Source organism: Primulina eburnea, chromosome 2 (genome assembly GCF_022965805.1).
Source record: "Primulina eburnea isolate SZY01 chromosome 2, ASM2296580v1, whole genome shotgun sequence".
NCBI lineage: Eukaryota > Viridiplantae > Streptophyta > Magnoliopsida > Lamiales > Gesneriaceae > Primulina > Primulina eburnea.
Genome location: NC_133102.1, coordinates 44015726 through 44035491, shown reverse-complemented (window position 1 = coordinate 44035491; position 19766 = coordinate 44015726). Strand labels below are relative to the sequence as shown.

At 36.5% G+C, this 19766-nt stretch overlaps 4 protein-coding genes and 1 pseudogene across 5 annotated transcripts; 1 reads left to right on the top strand and 4 right to left on the bottom strand.

Annotated features, from left to right (window-relative positions):
- Nucleotides 1–221: 221 nt before the first annotated feature.
- On the bottom strand, nt 222–3355 carry LOC140823490 (serine/threonine-protein kinase STY13-like). Its single transcript, XM_073184866.1, has 6 exons — nt 2654–3355; nt 2116–2248; nt 1717–1912; nt 1168–1292; nt 916–1074; nt 222–815 (listed from the first exon to the last, which is right to left on the bottom strand). The coding sequence occupies exons 1-6, from the start codon at nt 2782–2784 to the stop codon at nt 504–506; spliced, it is 1056 nt and encodes a 351-aa protein (XP_073040967.1). The 5' UTR covers nt 2785–3355; the 3' UTR covers nt 222–503.
- A 1753-nt stretch (nt 3356–5108) lies between these two features.
- LOC140823489 (ribosomal RNA-processing protein 8-like) lies at nt 5109–8155 on the bottom strand. Of its 2 annotated transcripts, XM_073184865.1 has the most exons (9): nt 7905–8149; nt 7757–7818; nt 7515–7566; nt 6396–6510; nt 6223–6317; nt 5841–5947; nt 5643–5757; nt 5517–5561; nt 5109–5419 (listed from the first exon to the last, which is right to left on the bottom strand). In XM_073184865.1, exons 1-9 carry the CDS (start codon nt 8100–8102, stop codon nt 5348–5350), a joined length of 861 nt encoding a protein of 286 aa, XP_073040966.1. In that variant the 5' UTR covers nt 8103–8149; the 3' UTR covers nt 5109–5347. The 2 variants fall into 2 exon arrangements, with proteins under 2 accessions (XP_073040966.1, XP_073040965.1); XM_073184864.1 differs by having other exon boundaries at nt 5517–5757; nt 7905–8155.
- A 2316-nt stretch (nt 8156–10471) lies between these two features.
- Nucleotides 10472–11919, top strand: LOC140823488 (U-box domain-containing protein 45-like). Its single transcript, XM_073184862.1, has 3 exons — nt 10472–10761; nt 10851–11262; nt 11367–11919. Exons 1-3 carry the CDS (start codon nt 10544–10546, stop codon nt 11739–11741), a joined length of 1005 nt encoding a protein of 334 aa, XP_073040963.1. The 5' UTR covers nt 10472–10543; the 3' UTR covers nt 11742–11919.
- Nucleotides 11920–12241: 322 nt separating this feature from the next.
- On the bottom strand, nt 12242–14482 carry LOC140823487 (serine/threonine-protein kinase D6PKL1-like; annotated as a pseudogene).
- Nucleotides 14483–16602: 2120 nt separating this feature from the next.
- LOC140823486 (uncharacterized) lies at nt 16603–18414 on the bottom strand. Its single transcript, XM_073184861.1, has 3 exons — nt 18258–18414; nt 18006–18122; nt 16603–16899 (listed from the first exon to the last, which is right to left on the bottom strand). Exons 1-3 carry the CDS (start codon nt 18291–18293, stop codon nt 16720–16722), a joined length of 333 nt encoding a protein of 110 aa, XP_073040962.1. The 5' UTR covers nt 18294–18414; the 3' UTR covers nt 16603–16719.
- Between the last annotated feature and the right edge of the window lie 1352 nt (nt 18415–19766).

The window sequence follows — 19766 nt, the reverse complement described above, 5'->3', positions numbered from 1 at the left end:
TATTATGAAATGATATAAATAGTTAATTATGTGAAGGATATATTTACAACTTATAAGAGTGTTTTTAATTCTTTTTAGAGTTGTCCAATATTTTTAAATGTTTATTATTTAGATCTTTTACGATAAATTCTTTTCTAAAAATTTACTCCTTTACATAGGATTCCCACCAACTGGAAGAACATGATTTAATATTTGATTTTTTATATTAAATAAATATTAAGAATTAAAATCTAGTGTGTCTTGGATTCCCTTACCAGTTAGCATACAGAAAGGAGATTTGGTGATGGGATAACTGATTTGACTGTAAAATGTGCATTGCATTGCATTGCACAATGACCCTTGGATTAACTTGCATTACAAATGAATTCTTTGATTATAATCAACAATGGATTCAATCTTTCCTCCCCCTCATATATCGTTTTGTCGCAGATGAACGCCGTCGTTGTGATGCGACTTCATTCAAGAAAATTTCCCTGAAGAATATCGACCATGTTTGGCGAAGATTAGCAGCACATGCTACAACAGAAGAACCCTCTTGGCTTGTTTTCCATCGGTATCTTGGGTGTGTAGCTCGTGTCGTCACATTTAGCCATCAACGAGCTTGTGCCTGGAGACTCTGGCGGGAAGGTGATGTTCTGGGAAGAGAAAATCACTTGTGGCAAAATGGGTTCTGGTGGTGAAATCGTTGATAGATAATGCAGGAGCATGTGTATTATCTGAGTGAAGTTGGGCCGAGTGTTCGGATCATCTTTCCAACATGAAGTCACTATTAAAGCTAAATCTTCTGGTAGATCATTTGCACTTGGCCTTACATTCTGATCAGAAAAAAGAGACAAATAACAAATTAGGAACATGGTTTGGTTTATTTTGGTCCAAGAAAATTCGTATATCGGAGAGACAGAAGGTGATTTTTACTTTAAAAGCCGCGGCATAGGCTGCTTGTAAATTTGACATGCCTTCAAAGGGTAGCTTATTATGTATCAGTTCCCACAGTACAATTGCGAAACTGTAAGCGTCCACCTTATGGTTGTAATGCTTCTTTTCTCCACGTCTCAAGGTGACTGTGCTATAGAGCTGGAACCAATATTTTTGAAAAAATCGAAGAAATTTTCAGTACTAACGTTAACCACAAAAATCGTACATAATGGAAAAAAATTGATTAAGTACCTCCGGAGCCATCCAGCGATAGGTTCCAGTCTCGGCTGTCATCATTTCTGTCAATGTTTCTTCTCTTGCTAAACCAAAATCCGCGAGTTTTACAGTTTTATGATCTGCTGTCAAGAGTAAGTTTTCTGCAGAAAAAATTGAGTACTTCTGTTATAGATTAATATACGAGCGTAGACCCGACCGCCACTCCCAAGATCCATAAAACCAAAACCGGAACTCTCTCTCGAAAACCAGAATGGTTTCGATTCCAAAACCGGAACCGTGGGGCGTGGACTTACTAAAGACATGAGATGCTCTCCCAGAGCATTTTTCAGGGGGGGTAAAACTATAGCTTCTCTTGCCCAGACGGGCTGGAAATCAGGTTGTAACAATATCTAATCATTTCTATTGAATCAATGTCACATAAAAGAATACGAATGTATTTGATGATCACCACAATAGTTCGATGTATGATAAATGTAATAGACCCAAAGTAGACAGGTTTTCACGCTGATGGATACAATTAGATATATGCGTCTAACAGCCCAAAGAAGAGAAAATGAAATATACCAGGTTTCAGGTCACGGTGTATAATTCCGTGTGAGTGCAAACACTCCATGGCACGAGCTATGTCGAGGGCAAATCCAACCGAAACTCGCATGTCCAGACAACTTGGCCTCATATTTAGCAAGTACTTCCGCAAAGTCCCACCAAGGAGAAGCTCAGTTACTATCACCATCACAGGTTCCTTACAAGCTCCGATAAACTGTATCATAACAATATAATCTCAGACACCGACAATTTTTATGATCACCAAAATGGAAGCAGGGGCAGACCAAAAGGGGGCTGCCAATAACTTCCAACCAAAAGTTTCAAGTGCCATTTTTAGGTTCCTCATGCAGAAGTTTTTAGCCTAAAAAGGACAGGCATCCAGGATTATAAGTGAAAATAGCAAATGTAAAACACAACCTTGACCAAGTTCTTGTGTTGAACTCGAGACAGCATCTTAACTTCTCTTCCAAACCTGGCGTCCCTCTTAGCAATCTCTTCGGGCGTTTCTCCTCTGTGAGCAATTTTGATGGCCACATTCTGGTTTTTATATCTGAAAGATTGTGATTAATAAAAGGCAAGTTAACTTCTTCATGATCAGCCAACATAGCAAAATATATGTTCCAGAGCAACAACCTAGTTAACAAAATGAAAATATCATCGTATGTCATACAATTTCAAATCATAATTCATAAATACAATATCTTCGAGTACAACACAAACGGACCGATATATTTAGTAATGCGCGATTTAGATTAAGAGGTAAAAGTTTTGCTGGATATTTAAATCTTGGCAAACATTAAACGATAATTTAAACCTCTTGTTAAGTCAAAGTTAAAATTACAAGAAACACACAAATCTTGAAGCAAGGTAACCGATTCCTTGTGTAATTTTCTAATTTTCAGCTCTTTTCTCAGGATTAGAGATCAAGATTCAGACAGAAGATAAGTCGACTTACTTTCCCTCGTACACTTTGGCATGAGCTCCTTCTCCAATCTTGGGTCCAACAAGAAGAAGCTTGGGATCAATCAACCACTTGGAGTCTAAACAAAACTCAGCCCCTGAGTAAAACCCATTTCCAGATCCCATTCTTCACTCGCTTTTCCTCTCAACTTCAATACACAACAAAAGCTACCATCTACTCCAAAACATCACCAAGTTAAAAACTTTCACACTTAGTCCAGCATTTCACGCAAAACGCATAGAAGAAATACTCCCACAAGCAATCATATCACTACCCAGCAGCATTTACTATCTAAAAGGTCAAAAACCCATACCCCAAATCTTGTACAGAGATCACTGAATCTGAAACACGAGTGTCACAGTTCTTGCAACCAAAGAATGATGCACCCCTGATGACCTCACTGATTCACACCCACCAAAGATCCTTCATAAACAGAACACATCAATGCATATCGCCAGAAAACAGATGAAAGGGTGCTCCCAAAATCCAAAACCGATCAAGAAAATGGTAATCTTGGATGGGTATGAAGTACAAAAAGGAGTAATGTTTTCTAAATGAAGTGGGGTTAGTTTGTTTAATTTTTACGTCTTTTATCACCGCGTTGTACTATTTCCCGTACTCTAAAATCTGCGAAGATAGATAAAGCCGCGGAGGAATTGAATTGAGACCGTGTCAGGATCAGGAAGGGTGTCTGTATTTTGTCTTCTTGAATTACTATTTTAACATGTAATATATATACGTGAGGCAGAGTATGGGAATTGGTGGTTGGGGGGGGGGGGGGGGGTACAGTGGTGGGGCAAAATGGGGAATAAGATGCCCATTACAAAAAGAATGGGGATTTTGGGGAGAGGAGGGCAAAATGGGGAATATACTAGATGCCCATTTGGGGAAAAATATTAAGATGTAATAATAGTAAAAGGAGAGAAACAATTAAAAAGTGTCACATGGAAATTGATGGTTGCATAGGGGACAAGGCAACTCGAGAAATGATGACGATTCCACCAGTTTCCAATCAGATTCGTGCTTCCTTTTTATGATTAATTAATGTCAATTGTTGATAAATAATCTTGGAATTATATATATGGGTTTGGACAATCCTCTCCTCTTGGGTTAGTTTTTGGGTTGGTTAGGTTTAAGTTTCAATCTTAACATAGTATCGGAGCCCGGGTTCCACCGTTATGTGTTGGACTGCCTATAATTAGACCACTCGTTCTGTCCATAATTGGGTCATTCGTAAACTCCACGTTCCAGATGTTCATTCCTGGACGTGAGAGGGGTGTGTTAATTATATGGATTGGACAATCTTTCCCTCTTATGGTTGAGTTTAGGTCCAAATTTCAATCTTAACCATTAATGCGAATTTTGTTTTATTTTTTTGCATTTTGATCCCATAAAATGTAGCGATATCAATTCTATCTCATCTTATGTGAAATCAATAGTCTTTTAAAATACCGTAAAACAAATTATTACGTTATTTGACGTGATTGATACATGGTTTAAAATTTCATTCCAAAGAACAAGCTCAACTATTTGTTGTGAATTATCTTATGAGTTGATCTTGGTGGAACGACGCACCGTTAATTTTAAATTATTTGTATACTCGTTGTATCGAGAATAAACTATAACACAAAACGAAACACGAATTGGAGCAGATAATTTCATCTCTTTTTATCGAATATCCAGCGTTACATATATTTTTTTCTAGAGAAACATTTGATTGTGGAATGAATGAGGTCCAAAATAAATAAAATTTCAAGCTTAAAATCTTCAGATAGTTCATCGCTCTTAATATAAAAATATATAGAAAATTATTTATTTTAAAAAATAACAAAAATTTCAATTTTACTAGCATTAAATTAAAAACATAAAAAAATATGACCACATTAGCTATAAATAGTGGAGTGAGAGAGGATGGTCAATTCAAAGATGGTTGTTGAACAAAACTAGTTTCTGTATTTGGTTACTCAAAAAGGAACGGGAAAGAAGAAGTTTTTTTTTTTATATATAAACACATATCATAGATGTAAATAAAGAGAATACAAAATACGTTGTGTATACTCAAGGATCACATAATCAGTGTTCGAAAACCATAATCGAAGAAAATGGTTATTTCAAAATATAGATACATCTCAAGAATGAAATCCAAATAGTGAAAGACAAAATATGAACATCATCCAACAGCCCGTTCGATGACCTCCTGAATCTTGTGGAATCAGTCGGTTATTTGTTTTTGGCATTGACTATGCGCAAGAAACTTCCAAGCCCTCAATTAATTTGATAGAACTGATCTTCCTTCTTTCTCTCGTTCTCTTTTAAGAATTTGTCTCGTATTTCATCACAATACATATATGTTTTTTAATTTATGTCTCATTGTGTTTTATATTTGCTCAGTCTTAAAATATTCTACTTTTTATTTGTCATAATCTTTATTAAAAGAATGCTTCAATAATTACCCAATTTTACTTTTTATAAAATAAAATGGTATTATTTATCATTTGATGAATAATCACTCCATCATGTTATCAATATAACTCTAAAATAATGAATGAAGTCGGGAAACTATAGCCTTTCTTTTTTGTTTTTGTAATTTCATATAATTAATTTAAAGCATACAATTTCTGAAAGCAAGAAATAAGCAGCTTAAATCGTGCAGCATCAGATTCTGAACAAAGACAAATGAAGCATAGCTCACCGACGTTTGTATAAACAAGGCTTCAATTCAGGCCACTTAATCTGCGGCTCTTTTGGTCTTTGTTTCTCCTACACAAGAAGCAAGATTAAAAACAGTTACTGCGAAGAACTCATCCATCGGCAGCGATGAGCATATTCAAAATACACCAGTATATCAGCATTAAACCTTCTTCTGAAAGTAGAAAAGCAAGAACATTTTATTGGAGAAGTCCTGCAAGGAACAGACATTTTTTTTAATAAAGATTATGAAATTCTTTTCGCGTTGAACAGAATACGACTTATTAGTTATTACCTGAGTCATGGATGCGAATCCTAGCTCGCATGTAGATTTTACAAATTCGTTTGGGTCTGCTCCCCCTGTGTTGGGATCAAACCTGCTTTTCACTTCTGCTATTAAAAGCCACCCCCTGTAAACAGTCAATTAAATTTGCTTTTTGAGCTATAATTAATGCGTCAAAGTTATAAAAGTCCAAACATTTAAAAGGCATACCGATGCTTAAGAACTCTGTTGGCTTCTTGAAGATAATTGGGAAAGTTGGTACCCATGAGGGAGAGACAAAAGACAGCAACATCTACAGAAGAAGTGTCGAGGGGTGTCTGTGTGAACAATTGTCAGCGACTGAGTTCAAGACAAGACTTCATACTTGCCCAAGAAGAAGAAGAAGAAGAAGAAGAAGAAGAAAGAAAGAAAGAAAGAAAGAAAGAAAGGGAGTAACTCAATTTCAAGAAATTAGAAGACTTTTCAAACACAAAACTTTCCATCTGTTAGGGAATCATCATAGAAAACTCATCATATTAACCAAAGCATGGGGCAACAATCCCAAATTGATCAACCCAAAGAGAAATAGACAAGGAAAAGGATAGGCACCTACATTGGACATATCACATGCAATCACCGCAGGATCATTTGAGACAAGATCAAATGAGAAAACTTTATTCTTCACGCTTCTTGACAGACGTGCATCACCTGAATATTACAGTAAAACTGACTTTAACAAGCAACATGCCAAAAATGAGATCGTTTATCTAGGTTTAGGATTCTTACCACACCCGAAATCCACCACAACTAAAGAAGGGCTGCGATCATTTATCCATTTTATGATAATATCATTAGGTTGGACAGGCCAATGGGACATTTGCTCTTGGTACCCTGAATGATACTGGCAAAGTGGGTGGGAAAATTATGTTGCAGCATGTTAAGTCCAGGAATAGAGAGTTGTGCATAAATGAAGATGAATTTCAGAATATGTTGCAGATAAAATTTCTGTAGAAAACCAAATACAATCCTATACATGCACACCTCAAACAATTGAAAAATAAAGAGGAAAAAAACGAAGAAACTCTAGAAGTAACACGGGTAAAAGTATACATATACTTTAAAAAGCAATTGAAATTGGCAGTGTGTGATCATCGTACTAAAGGGCAGCTATGGTGATCAAATATAGAATGCTATACACTAACGTAGGCATAGTTGAGCACATAATGAGGCCTTTTACAAACATCACACTGGTGGACAGAATATATCTTCTTGGAAAATGGCATGAAATCAAATCACCACTACCATCGATGTTTCGACATCAATAATTGTTTTAGGGTCAATTCTCGAGGTGGAGTTTTTTATTCAGTCTGAAAATCATGTGGAATGGAATACATAACTGTGGGTAGCCAACAACATAACAATGTATATCCTGCCATTAGAACCAAAATCACAAAATTGTCCGCACTCTTCAAGTTGGAGAAAGTTCCCAAAAATGAGCCATGAAATCTTCAAGAGTCGTAGATTATTTTTTATGCAGCTTGTATTTCAATTTTACTCGGGATACAATCAACTGAGTACTCAGATCGAGATTTACGCCTTAGGTGTGATGTTATGGATGCAAAGATTAATGGAAACTACATGGTGACAGATCACATCTGTCGAATAAAACAGAAACTCTGCAAACAAAGTCTCTTGCTTAGTTCTTGGCTAAGAGCCACAACCACCAAGAATCATCAGTATAAATACAGTCTCAATCAAAAAATGAATCACTGATGGTCTGCCTACCCATAGACCGTAGTCCATGTACTATTCCATTCCACATGATTTCACACCGAATAAATACGAGCAATTCCCCTCCTTTCCATCAAAAGAAAAATAAAAATAAAACAAGACCATCCAACTTACCACATTGAACAATGCCGGGTCCTCTTTAAAATAGTTCAGAGCCTCGTCTCCACTAGGAAAAAGCCCAAAAAGAATTATTCAATAATTTTGTCGAAAGCTCACTTGAACTAACACTGTAACAACATTTTCTCGTAAATATGATACTTATTTGTGATCTAAATAAAGAACTTGGGTGCATATCTATAAAGTAAATAGTAAGAACCTAAACAAGAACATATTTTTTTTAACAAAAAAAATCTTACGAGCAAGTGTACAACTTCTCATTAATCATGCGAAAATAACCTCCCGATAATTTTGCCTTCATCTACAAGATAAAAAGACAAAAAAAAACCTCACAAAAGTGTTAATAAGTAATCTGCTAATTCAACTCAACTCTTCGACCTAGGGTACCTTGTCAAGGAAAGAAGACGAGGATTTCGAGGCGCTTCTAACGACAGAAGATGCACAAGTTGAAGAAGACACAGACACAGACACAGACACAGATGCATTATTGGCGGCTGCGGCGGCGGGAGTGCATTCTTCCTTCTTCTTCCGACGGCTCCGACCTCCTCTCTTCCGCTTCTTGCTCCGCCGCTGCACGTCTGTCATTGTTTTCGATTTAATAATTACCTCAGAATTAATTTTATTTTCAAGGTTGATGACTCCACAAGCAGAAAAGGGACACTGGTTCGATGGGAGAATTATATTTGGGCCGTTGCAAACGAAGACAACAGGCCCACTTATTATAAAATTTTAAAACAGCCCACCAAATGCCACAAAAGTGGGCTTTAGGGGAATTACATGTGGACATATCAAATGGTCTGAACCAGACCGATCAACAACTTTCGGTAAAAGGTACGGCCCAAAAAACGAAAACATGGTCCATTTCAAGGCCAGAGTCCAGATAAATAACGAGATTTGGTTCCGGGCTGGGTGGGAAAGAGAGTGAACGAAGCCCCATTAACTAGAAAGATGTGTTGGGCTGGATAGTTTAATTGAAGTGTAGGTTGAATGTCCCTGGTATAACTGGTGAACTGGTGGCCCATTGAAGGAAGAGCCCAGCCAAATACAACAGGGGGCCCAACCCCAGCTTACTTTCGACTTTTGAGATTGGCTGGTAAATTTGCTTTCTCCGTTAGCCAAGCGCCATCTACTGCATATTTAACAAGTTGATTGATCGGCAGTGTATGATTCCACCCGCCAAGATTTTCGGAGCATGTACGAATGTGAAATGCTTGACCCAGTTGCATTCGCGTACCGTCAAAACTGGCCTCATCAATGACTCTGTTTTCGGAAACCGATCTGTATTCGAAAATACTCCCCTTGAAACAACCCGGAAACTGTTTAAGGAAAGCCTCACAGGACTGTGTATAACTGTGTTATTAAATTATGTTTCATGGAAAAACATTATATGGAATTGTTGTTACTTTTTCTCCGTTTGTTTTCATTTGGAAGGCCCGATCATCACACTGTATCTGTTGCCCTTAATGCTTGTTCCAGCTTTTTGAAGAGTATTCTGAGCCGGATGTTGTTTTGTGGACTACGATGATCACTGGGTATGAACAGAAAAGAGAACCAGAAGAGGCACTTGCCTTTTTCCCAAAAATGATAGTCATTGATAGGGTTGTGCCCATGGTTCGTCGGAACGGTTGCAGTGCTTGAAACGACAACTACAGTTCGAGTTTCAATGTTATCTCGCGGAACGGTTGTATTTAACTTTTGTTGGGGTGAGATGGTTGGGGAACGGCAGCTCACTCTAAGATGTATCAGGTGATATTATGTTGTGGCAGTCAATATTGAAAGAACTAGCACTAAAACCAGCTTTTGGGGTGGGATGGGGGGACCAAGATCCGGGAAAAAGACGGAAGCAGAGGAGCAACTTCCAATGGGTGTTTCTGTTAAGATCATGCGAAACACCGTTTTCTATAGAAATGGTGAGCCGCCATATAAAATCCAGAGACAGCTCCACGCAGGCAACCCTCAAATTATGGTCACATAATGAATCTTTGTTATTATATGAACTCAGCCTGTGTATTTCCAATTATACAATTTACGAGGTTACATTTTGGATGACAGGACAAGTGCCCAACATAAGACATGTTACTCCGGGTAAAGCAGCTGAGAGTAATGTTATTATTTCCCGAGGATAAGATAACAAAAAAAATCTATAGGGTGATAAAAATAATTGAAAGAATGATTTATTTATTATTCTTTGGGAAAATTTGCATATTTTTTCGTTCTAGGTCATGTTGTAATCAAGTTATAGTTTTAGTCCGCTAATTTGTATTTTTTTCGATTTTAATTATTTTCATCGGAGTGTTAACATGACACTGTAAATGATGACATGTTACTCGAGATTGTTGAGGCAATGACAGATATTGTTGATGTGTCTCTAATGAAAAAAGACTAAAATTTTTGAAAAATACAAATTGGTAGACTAAAACCGTGAATTGACCAATAATAAGTCATGACCAAAAATTAAAAACATACAAGTTACGTGACAAAAAATGTAATTTTTCTGAAATTCAAAACTATTATGCAAATTATTAGTATTCATTGAGGAAAATTTAACTTTTAAGACAACATCCACTAAATTAGCATGAGTAACTTAGAGAGAAGAGGATCTTAGCTCTGATGTTAAAACATTATTTAAAAAGGCTGAGACGGTTTCTTCTATAAATGGAAAGAGAAAGATTCACTCAAGGGTAATTCCCCTTCGGGTAGTTATCAAAAGCTGAAGGGGGGAATAGTCCGTTGCTTCTAGCTCAAACAATACAAAGAAAAAAAAAGGCCCTTCTCTCATTCATCTAAAAAGTAGAGCTAACCTTGCATCCTATCCAAGCAATCTCACTAGTATATACCAATTATATTTATATATATATATATATATATATATATATATATATATATATATATATACACACACACACATACATACATAATTGGTATATACTAGAGTGATTGTTATATATATCTTCTTGCATTCTTCTAGTATAACTACCATACACTTGGAAACAAGGGAAGAGTAAGAGAGGCTAATACGTAGTTCCATGGAAGCAGCCATGGTGGAAGCCCTCCTATTCGGAGACGCAGAGACTCGGGTTTTGGCTGCCAGAGATATTGGCAAGCTTAACAAGAAGCAAAAGCAGATTTTAGCCGAAAAAGGAGTGGTTTCTTCCTTGGTTTTGATGCTTCATACTACACAAGATTATGAATCCATTCAAGCTGCTCTCTTCGCCCTGCTTAATCTAGCCTACGGAAGCGAAAGGTTGGTGTTTTTAGTATGCATATGATTTTTAAATAAACACGTTATCTTACAGGGATTTATTGTTTGATATTTATACTAAACCTTTTCAGGAACAAAGTTCTAATTGCTAAATCTGGTGCTATACCAGCTATTCTGAAAATCGTGCAATCGGAGAATGAGTCATTGCTAGAGCTCGCACTGGCAGCCTTGCTGATCCTCTCTTCTTGCTCGGCAAACAAGCCTGAAATCGCATCATCTGGAGCGATTCAACTTCTCTTCCAACTCCTAGACCTACAATTTCCAAACGGCAAAAACATTAGCCATCAGGCCAAGCTCGATATCTTGTCCACGTTGAACAATCTCTCCACGTCACCACAGATCATCCCAACTATTGTGCTGTCAGGTGGCCTGATCTATTTGCTCCAACTGATTTATGAGTCGGAAAGATCATCAGACTTGGCTGAGAAATCTATTGCATTGGTCGAAGCAGTTGTTTCTTCATCTGATATTGCCCTGAATCAGGTACGAATCGCCAAAACAACAAAGCATTTTAAAGGGAATCGAGTTTTAACTTTTTTGGGTCAGCATTACAAAACAAAGACATCTAATATTATAATTGACATCAGGTTTCTGAAACTGGAGGAATGATCAAGGTTTTGGTGGAGGCAGTGGAGGAGGGATCAGCTGCCACCAAGGAACACGCGGTGGGGATTCTAGTGTTGATATGCAAAAGCTGCAAGGAGAAATACAGAGGAATGATTTTGAGAGAAGGTGCAGTACCGGGGCTACTACAGTTGAGCGTTGATGGTACATGGCTAGCTAAAGAAAAGGCGAAAGCTTTGCTTTTGCTGCTTAGAGATGGCTCCAGTGGAGGTTCTTCGAAGATTCAGCAATCCAAGAATGTGATGTTCGAAGAGGTAATGAGGGAGATTGATAGAAGGGAGAGGGCAGGGACATCAACTCAGTTGGTAGAGGAGATGATTGCCAAACTTAGGACGTGATGATTTTAAGCTTTTGTTTATTGATTTTTCTTTTTTTATTGACTTTTTGGTTACCAAGGCATGAATTATATTTTCCTTTCTTGTGTACATAAGTAATCGGAGGATATTTTTAAGAAATTTTATGTTTGGCTCTTAATTATTACTATCTTAGAATAAGTATAACCAAATTCCCATGCAAATGAAATCTTTGTGACGTATCAATGCGGTTTAGGCTAATCTATGAAAGAACATCTATTTAGATATTGATTCATATAAGGTAGTCAATGCGAACAATTCAATTCAGTTGTTCATTAGTATTTATCCCACAAAAAACCGTCTATATAACTCTTTTAAGCCAATAATTTATAACATCCTGCTCCTAAAAAGGGAGAATAACAAGGTGATTATCATGTTAAGCAATCGTTAAAAACTGCATCCATATATATAGATTCTAGATCTTTCCTTGAAAGAAAAGGGTAGTTCAGTAGGTCAATTATTAGCAATTTGACAATCACTTGCACTATAAGAAAGGACAAATGATTATTCAACAGCAGCAATTTACACTTATCCTATATCAAATAAGGAACACAAATTGGAACCTCATCTCAGTGAAAAAATTACCGTCTGAATACAATTATTTAAGAAGATAGAGTTCTCTTAAAATGAAAAAGATATCAAAAGAAATCAATCTCATAGTAATTACCCGAAGGCTTCACATCAACACCTTGCACCTTCGAGGGTGCCCGTGCTGCTGCTACTGCTGCTGCTGGTGCCCTCCCATCTTGCATCAAGAATGGAGGGGGGATGTCTGGAGGACTGGCACAACGTATAAGAGCCCAATTCACATTCTGAAAAAATGGATGTTGTTTGATTTCGGTTGCACCACGCCTATATGCCAGCCGGTGCTGAGGCTCTTTCACAAGTAAGCCTCTGATCAAATCTCTGGCAGCAAAGCTAACAGTAGGTGACTCCGGAAACCTCAATGGCTGTCCAACAACATTAAACAATGTGGCCCTGTTCCCTGCCCCCTTAAAAGGTGTTCTTCCAAACAAAACCTCGTATAAAAAAATCCCAAATGTCCACCAATCCACTGCACTACCATGGCCTTCGCCTTTGATAATTTCAGGTGCAAGGTATTCGTGCGTGCCCACAAAGGACATGGATCGAGCACTAGTGGGTTCAGCCATCAGTTCTGGAAGAGCAGAGGCTTGATTGGATATTTCACTCTTTTGTTTGGTTTTCTTTTCTTTTTTTGGCTTGCTTAAGAAACGTGGTCCAAAACATGAAGGTTGGATACAAGACGGCTGGATGACACATGATGGCTCGATGCAGAATCCAGAGCTCTTCGACTCCAAGTTGATATTTGAGGACTTCACGAGAGTAGGGTTCACAGCACATCGCAAGGAGAGATCAAAATCTGAAAGCATTATATGTCCATCTTCCCTAACCAAAACGTTTTCAGGTTTAAGATCTCTGTAAACGATCCCAAGCATATGCAGATATTCTAAAGCAAGGAGGACTTCAGCAACATAAAACCTGAAGAGAGGCATCACACAATTTAGTTGTATACCAAGCAAAAGTTTGATTAAAAAACCAAGCACGTAAGAAATTCTTACCTCGCAGCATGCTCAGGAAAAAACTTCCCAGGCTGTCTTTGTCGAAGTGCATGCAAATCTCCGCCAGGACAGAATTCCATCACCAAGAATGACAAATTCTCTGTCTCAAAGTGCGCATACAAGGTGGGGAGAAAAGGGTGATCCAAAGATTGCAGAATTTCTCTCTCTGTCTGAGCCCTGAGAAGCTTCTTTCGACTTCCCAAAACTTCCTTATCCATTACTTTGATAGCAAAACAGCATCTTGTGCCTATCAATTCCGCCAGATGAACAGTGCCTATATCTCCACCTCCCAATCTCTTGAAAACCCTAAAATTTTTCAACTCTAACACACCATTATTGTGAGATCTGACAACTTGAATAGCTTCCCACATTGTATCATTTGCTTTGTGCGGTTTGTATGCTGCACTGTGAAAACTACTAGAGCTGCTCTCATCACTAACATCACTACCAGTGCTGCATCTGATGCTAATCTTCCTACTCTTAACATAATCACAGGAGTTGCTGACTTCCCCACTTTCACCAGACTTCTCCTCACTGCTGGCGCGTTCACTCACTTCAGTGTTGGTGAAGCTTTGTTTGGCTTCTGTGTACTGTGTGGCTGAGTAAAAACTATTTTGAGGACTTGGACAATTGTCGATTCCGGATTTCGATGGCAAATACGCATTTATAAGGTCAATATCTCCTATTGCCCGAGACAAAGTAAAATCTACTGATTCCAAAAGACCATTGGAGGTGTGATTCTTTTCATCATTCCTTTTTGAAGCCAAAATTAAATCCTGCTTCTGAGCATTATCTTGTCCCGATTCATTATCTACATCACCAGGGTCATGAATTTTCTCTTTTAGTTTGTTGAATCTACCTTGGTCTCCATTTTCCAGCATATTGGAATGGAGCGTTTTATAAGTGTGCTTTGAAATGATCCCTGAGGTAGTAGGAATACAGGTTCTACTAGTCTCTTGTTCTGTAGTAACCGCAGGAGATCCAGATGAGTTTCCTTCATATCCATGCGGTTTTCTAGACGGGGGATGAGGAGGACGACGAGTCCCAGTTACAGAAGAATTATATTCCATGTTATTGATGGAAGTTGGAATTCATCTGTAAGGAATTAATGCCCTCAACAAGTGATTCCATAGTGTCATACAGCATGAATACTGAAACATACCACAAGAACGGGAAAATTTTAATCAAACTGAGTCTAGCATGGTTTCGAAGTGGTAGAGATTGTACGAGAAAACAATGGCTACATTTGTGGTCCATTAACTCAATGAATGTGAAGATTTTATTTTCACGTGCTAAAAAAATACGTTACGAAACTGATTTGAGAATCTAAGCATCAACAAGCAATCTTTTTTCCAATAAAAAAAAATCACAGAAGATCATAAACATTGTAAATCATCAACCTCCCTTAACCAAATCAAGAAAAGAACCCCAAGAACTGCCCAGACAAGGGTAAAATTACTGCTTCATCATAAAACATGATCAATTCACGTTTCCTCAAAAAGCAAAATAAAGTAAAAATGCCAAAAAAATCCCAGAAAGAATAAACAGTAAAAACTCAAAGAAGATTCTTGAATTAACTCATAAGGCAATGCACATGACTGAACAATCTTCCATCGTCACTCTTGGCAAATAGCCCATCTCAAAATTTCGAAAAAGCAAACGAAATTTGTAGGAAGAAACAGCTATTAACATATCGTGTAAGGAATCCTTTCAGATCTGATCGAAACAATAAAGGGATTATTAAAGATGGATTACAGCGACCCCAGTGAAAAAAGGAAAATGAACAGCTGTAAATGAAGATAAAAAAAGATTTCATTTACTTGGCCGAAATTTCTCGTTAACAGGGTGAAATTGCACAAATCTTTGCCCAGAAGTAATCGCCGAAATACCATTCAAGAAAACAAAATTCAATACAGCCTAAATGGAGAAGAACCCAAAGATTGAATAGCCGCCTTTACTCCATTGAAGATCATGAATTTTAACTGGATTATTAGGTAAAACGAGTACAAATCTCTTGGTTAAATCTTTGTCTCGTTGTTCTTGTTAAGGAAGACATAAGTTTAGTTTAGCGTGTGTAAAAATATGATAATCACACTTCATTCTCCACAAGTCAAGAATATATTGACTTATTTAAAATTATAAAAGTTGTTTATTTTAATGTTTAAGGAATATAAAATAATAAATTAAAATAAATTTATTTTTTATTTCTGAGTTAATTTTTATGTAAATATAAGTAATAAATTATAACCAATTGTTTTACCAAAATATTTTTTAATCAATAAATTTTTAATCTTTTTTAGCAAAAAAATAAACTTCATTAATTCTAAAGAAGAGTAATTACAATCAAAAAGCAAAACTCGGAAATAAAAACAAGAGGATCATAGAAATTACATAGATTAACATAGAGTTAGTCGTTTTAGCAAGTTTATGAGCAACCATATTCGCTTATCATCTAATAAACCTAACTTTAAATATTAATTTATATTACATATTATTAATCTTTAAAGTTTACAATGTACATGACATATTATTAATTTATAATTAAGTAATAATTAATGATCGGACTCATATAGAAAAGTTATTATTAAAATACATTAAGTATGAATTAATAATGACGTGAGATGTCAATTGTGTAATCGGCTAATTATTTACTTGACCACATGCACGCACATGAATTTCTTGGCGGATATATAGAGCAAAAACTTGTGTGGAACGATCTCACGGATTATATTTTATGAGAAGCATATCTTATTCGAATCATCCATGAAAAAATATTACTCTTTATACTAAGAGTATTACCTTTTATTGTGAATATCGGTACGATTGACCTGTCTCATAAATAAAAATTCATGAATATCCGTACGATTGAGGTCCGAGACGAACATAAAAATTGATGTTCTCAAAACTTAATATTCATATATTTTTTATTGGCATAAACATAATATTATTTTTAATATGAAAATCACAAAAAAAAAATCAGGTCATATTTCTTCACATTCAAAGTAAAGAAGAAATATCCAATTTTAAAATTTGTCGCATGTTTCACCGTAGAACATTTTAATTATTCTACCACCGAAAACATGTACACATACTCTACCTCCAATCAATGGTCCATCTCGCGCTACATTTTGCTCTCAATATCATGGCCAAGCAGATTTATTAAAAATTAACATCGCCTCAGAAAACAATCCACCACCAATTTACAGGGGAAAAAAAGGTCATCGTCCAAAAGCTCGAGCTTCCTAAACAAGAGCAAATGAAACGTTGGAGCTCGAACCCGAAACATGTTGTTTTGAAGCTTGTGTTTCAGAAGAAAGTTGAACAACTCCGGTGGAAACATACATCAACCTCATCAATATCGAACAATAAGAAGGCCAAAATAATCAAGATTTTTCAAACAAGTTTTCCAAATACAGGTTTAGAATGTATCTTCCAGTGGATAACACGTCCAGCCTTTTCTCACTAGGCTCGTACTTCCCTTTCCGGAGCTGATAACGATGAGTAACAGATGATATAGTATACGTTTGGCCTTCAATTGTCACACTCTCCCCATTCTGCAGGTTCTGCCATTAGAATCAGATTTTACATCAGCACGCGTAGTTTTAAAGTGTATGACCCATAAGACGTGTAGTTTAACAAGAGATAATGAAGATACTGTGATTATAAAGGGGATGGAAGCTAAAAAGGTGAGTTTGAAGATAGGAGAAAGACTCGAAATTCAATTGCAAGGATTTGACTATAAATGGTTACTTTTATGCATCCTTGAGTAGAGAATTGGCCATGGAGAATGCAAAGGGGTTCCCGTGAATGCTTCCCCTATGGATGGACCCAATGGGAGCAGGGCCAGCAAGCATTCCCGCTCAACGAACAAAAAAAGAACATTTCTTTTCCAACAAGAGGCTTACATTTTAGCCACCATGAAAAAAAATTCTCAACCTCCCCCATCAAGTTCTAATATTTTTATTGAACGCCGGCCCCCTGCGCCTAATGCCTATGAGGGTCGGTTCAGTGTGATTTTTACAAAATAAATTACCACAACATGGTGCTGAGAAAGAGAGTGACGACGCAAGAGATAATTGTTAGAAAGCGTCACTGCAAAACATGTCCACTACTGCACACAAGAACTCGTTGAGACATCAACGGAGATGCTTTACATTGCTTCAATAACACAAGTGATCACAACTGTTTAAACATATCCACCATAAATATCATCAATGGACACAGCAAAGCAAGCACGTTTGTAATTTTTTGAAACTTGAATCTATTCAACGATAATTCCTCTTCATAATTCATTTAAATATATTCGACTTCCAACTGAATTGAGCTACCACAAGTTCAGAAATATAGACAATAATCAAACATTATATTTCTCATTTGTAAGAATTTTCCTACGTGGAGCATAACTATCGCCTCCAACAGTTTAATGTGTCTTAAAGGTAGATCGCTCTACTAGTAGTAGTACACCGAATATCAAGTAAATTCACAATCGACGAGGAGGTCAAAGATATAGCTAGGTTAATTCCATCACAGTATTTCCCTTCAATATTGAGTCATCAGGAGTTCCAATATAAAATATAAAGAAGAAGAACCATAAGCACCGCGTTATCATATACAGAATCGAATTGGAGAAATAAAATTCGGAGAAACCCATTAAAATTGAAACGCTCACAGAAGGAAGGCAGCGAATGCCCAGATTCTTGGGCGGCGGACTGATTTCAGTAACTTTGTAAGGATAATCGCTTTGCCCTCCTCTCTCCTTCTCTTTCTTTCTGCAGAAAACTCGCGGCTGCGAAATTATTTGAATCAAATCTAACAATTACAAAAACTTGTCAAACCAGTAAATCCCCAACATTTATGAATTTTCTAGTGAAAAGAAAAGCGTGTCAACTTAAAAACACGACACCCGGAACAAGAAGCGCACCTTTCGAATGGTTAAAAAGCTTGAAACAGCCGCCATTCTTCTTCAGCCAATTCTCTGCTGCTGATTTTTTTTTCCCCTTTTTTTGGCTCTGATTTTCCTACACGAATGGGAGAGGAGAAATGCTGATATTTTTCCAACGTTGTATCAGGAACCCGAGATACTGGTTAGAAGACTAAAAACGCTAGTCCTAGATGAAAACGTGATAACACTTTAAACATTGTGGCTGTGATATTTTCACGTGGCTCCATGCAATTACGTAAAATTCCCTGTAACTTTGATCATCAGCTCTGATGTAGACAAAAAAAAAAATCAATCATCCTTACTAGTACTACTCTACGGACTCGTAAGTGGATTCAAGTGTTTATAAACTAATATTCGGCCAGGTTCCTGAATGGGTTTGAGTATCCACTGAACAACAAATATTGTGGGTTGTCGACGCCTACATCCAGGAGCATAGCTTCACTAGGGGTTAGGCTGGACTTTCTCGAGAATAATATATATATATATATATATATATATATATATATATATATTTTAAGAATTTTAGTCATTAAACAAAATTTTTATACATGAATTTTTATAAATTTTAAATAATCTAGTACTTGAACTTATACGATATGTGGTTATCTTAATTTATCTATTTACTCATTTTAATTCTACACTTTATATGTACAAAATTGTATAACTAAATTATTTCAATGAATAATGTCGCATGTACATTCAATTTTTTTACTTACTTTGCTATGAATTTATTTTAAAAGTTCATTATTGTAAATGATATATATCATGTAACTTAATATATTAAATTCTTAACATGATTTTTAAAATTTATCTAGTTCATAAAATATAACAAAAAAATTTAAAAATGCAATAAATAATTTTTATATTTTCAATGTCTCGCCTACCTTATTTTAAAATATTGGCTACGCCCCTACCTATATCATAAACAAATTATTTAAAACTAAACTAATTTAGGTCAGACCAGTTAATATATCAGTACAAATCTGGGAATTATTAACTCAAGTTGATTATGAACTACATACCGTTAAGTCGATGCTACATGTGGGGACACTTTTCTCACATGATTTGGATGGACAAGATTTACACACATATGTGATTTTAAAAAAATCAGTGAACCCTATGTATGATTCTACTACATGCCACAAAACTCTGATCAGGCTCGCCATATTCGTCGCAGAAAACACAGGTGATAAATTAAGTTTCCCTATAACCACTAGTATGGTAAAGTCCAATTAAATTTTTTTTTACAGAGCCCAAAAAATTAAAGAAAAATAAATTTCCATCAGACAGAGAAGAATATTAATGTATTCGCATGAAGTGGCCAACAGCAAGCTGTTCACTCTGAACATCAAGAATTGCCGAAGAAGGAATGTATATTGAGACAACTACTGTACTGTTCCCAGGAGAAATTTCCGAGAGTCGACCTGAAGACTTGTGAATCTGTGCAATATGACCGTCCATACTCGCATATTGAGCATGTGAACCAAG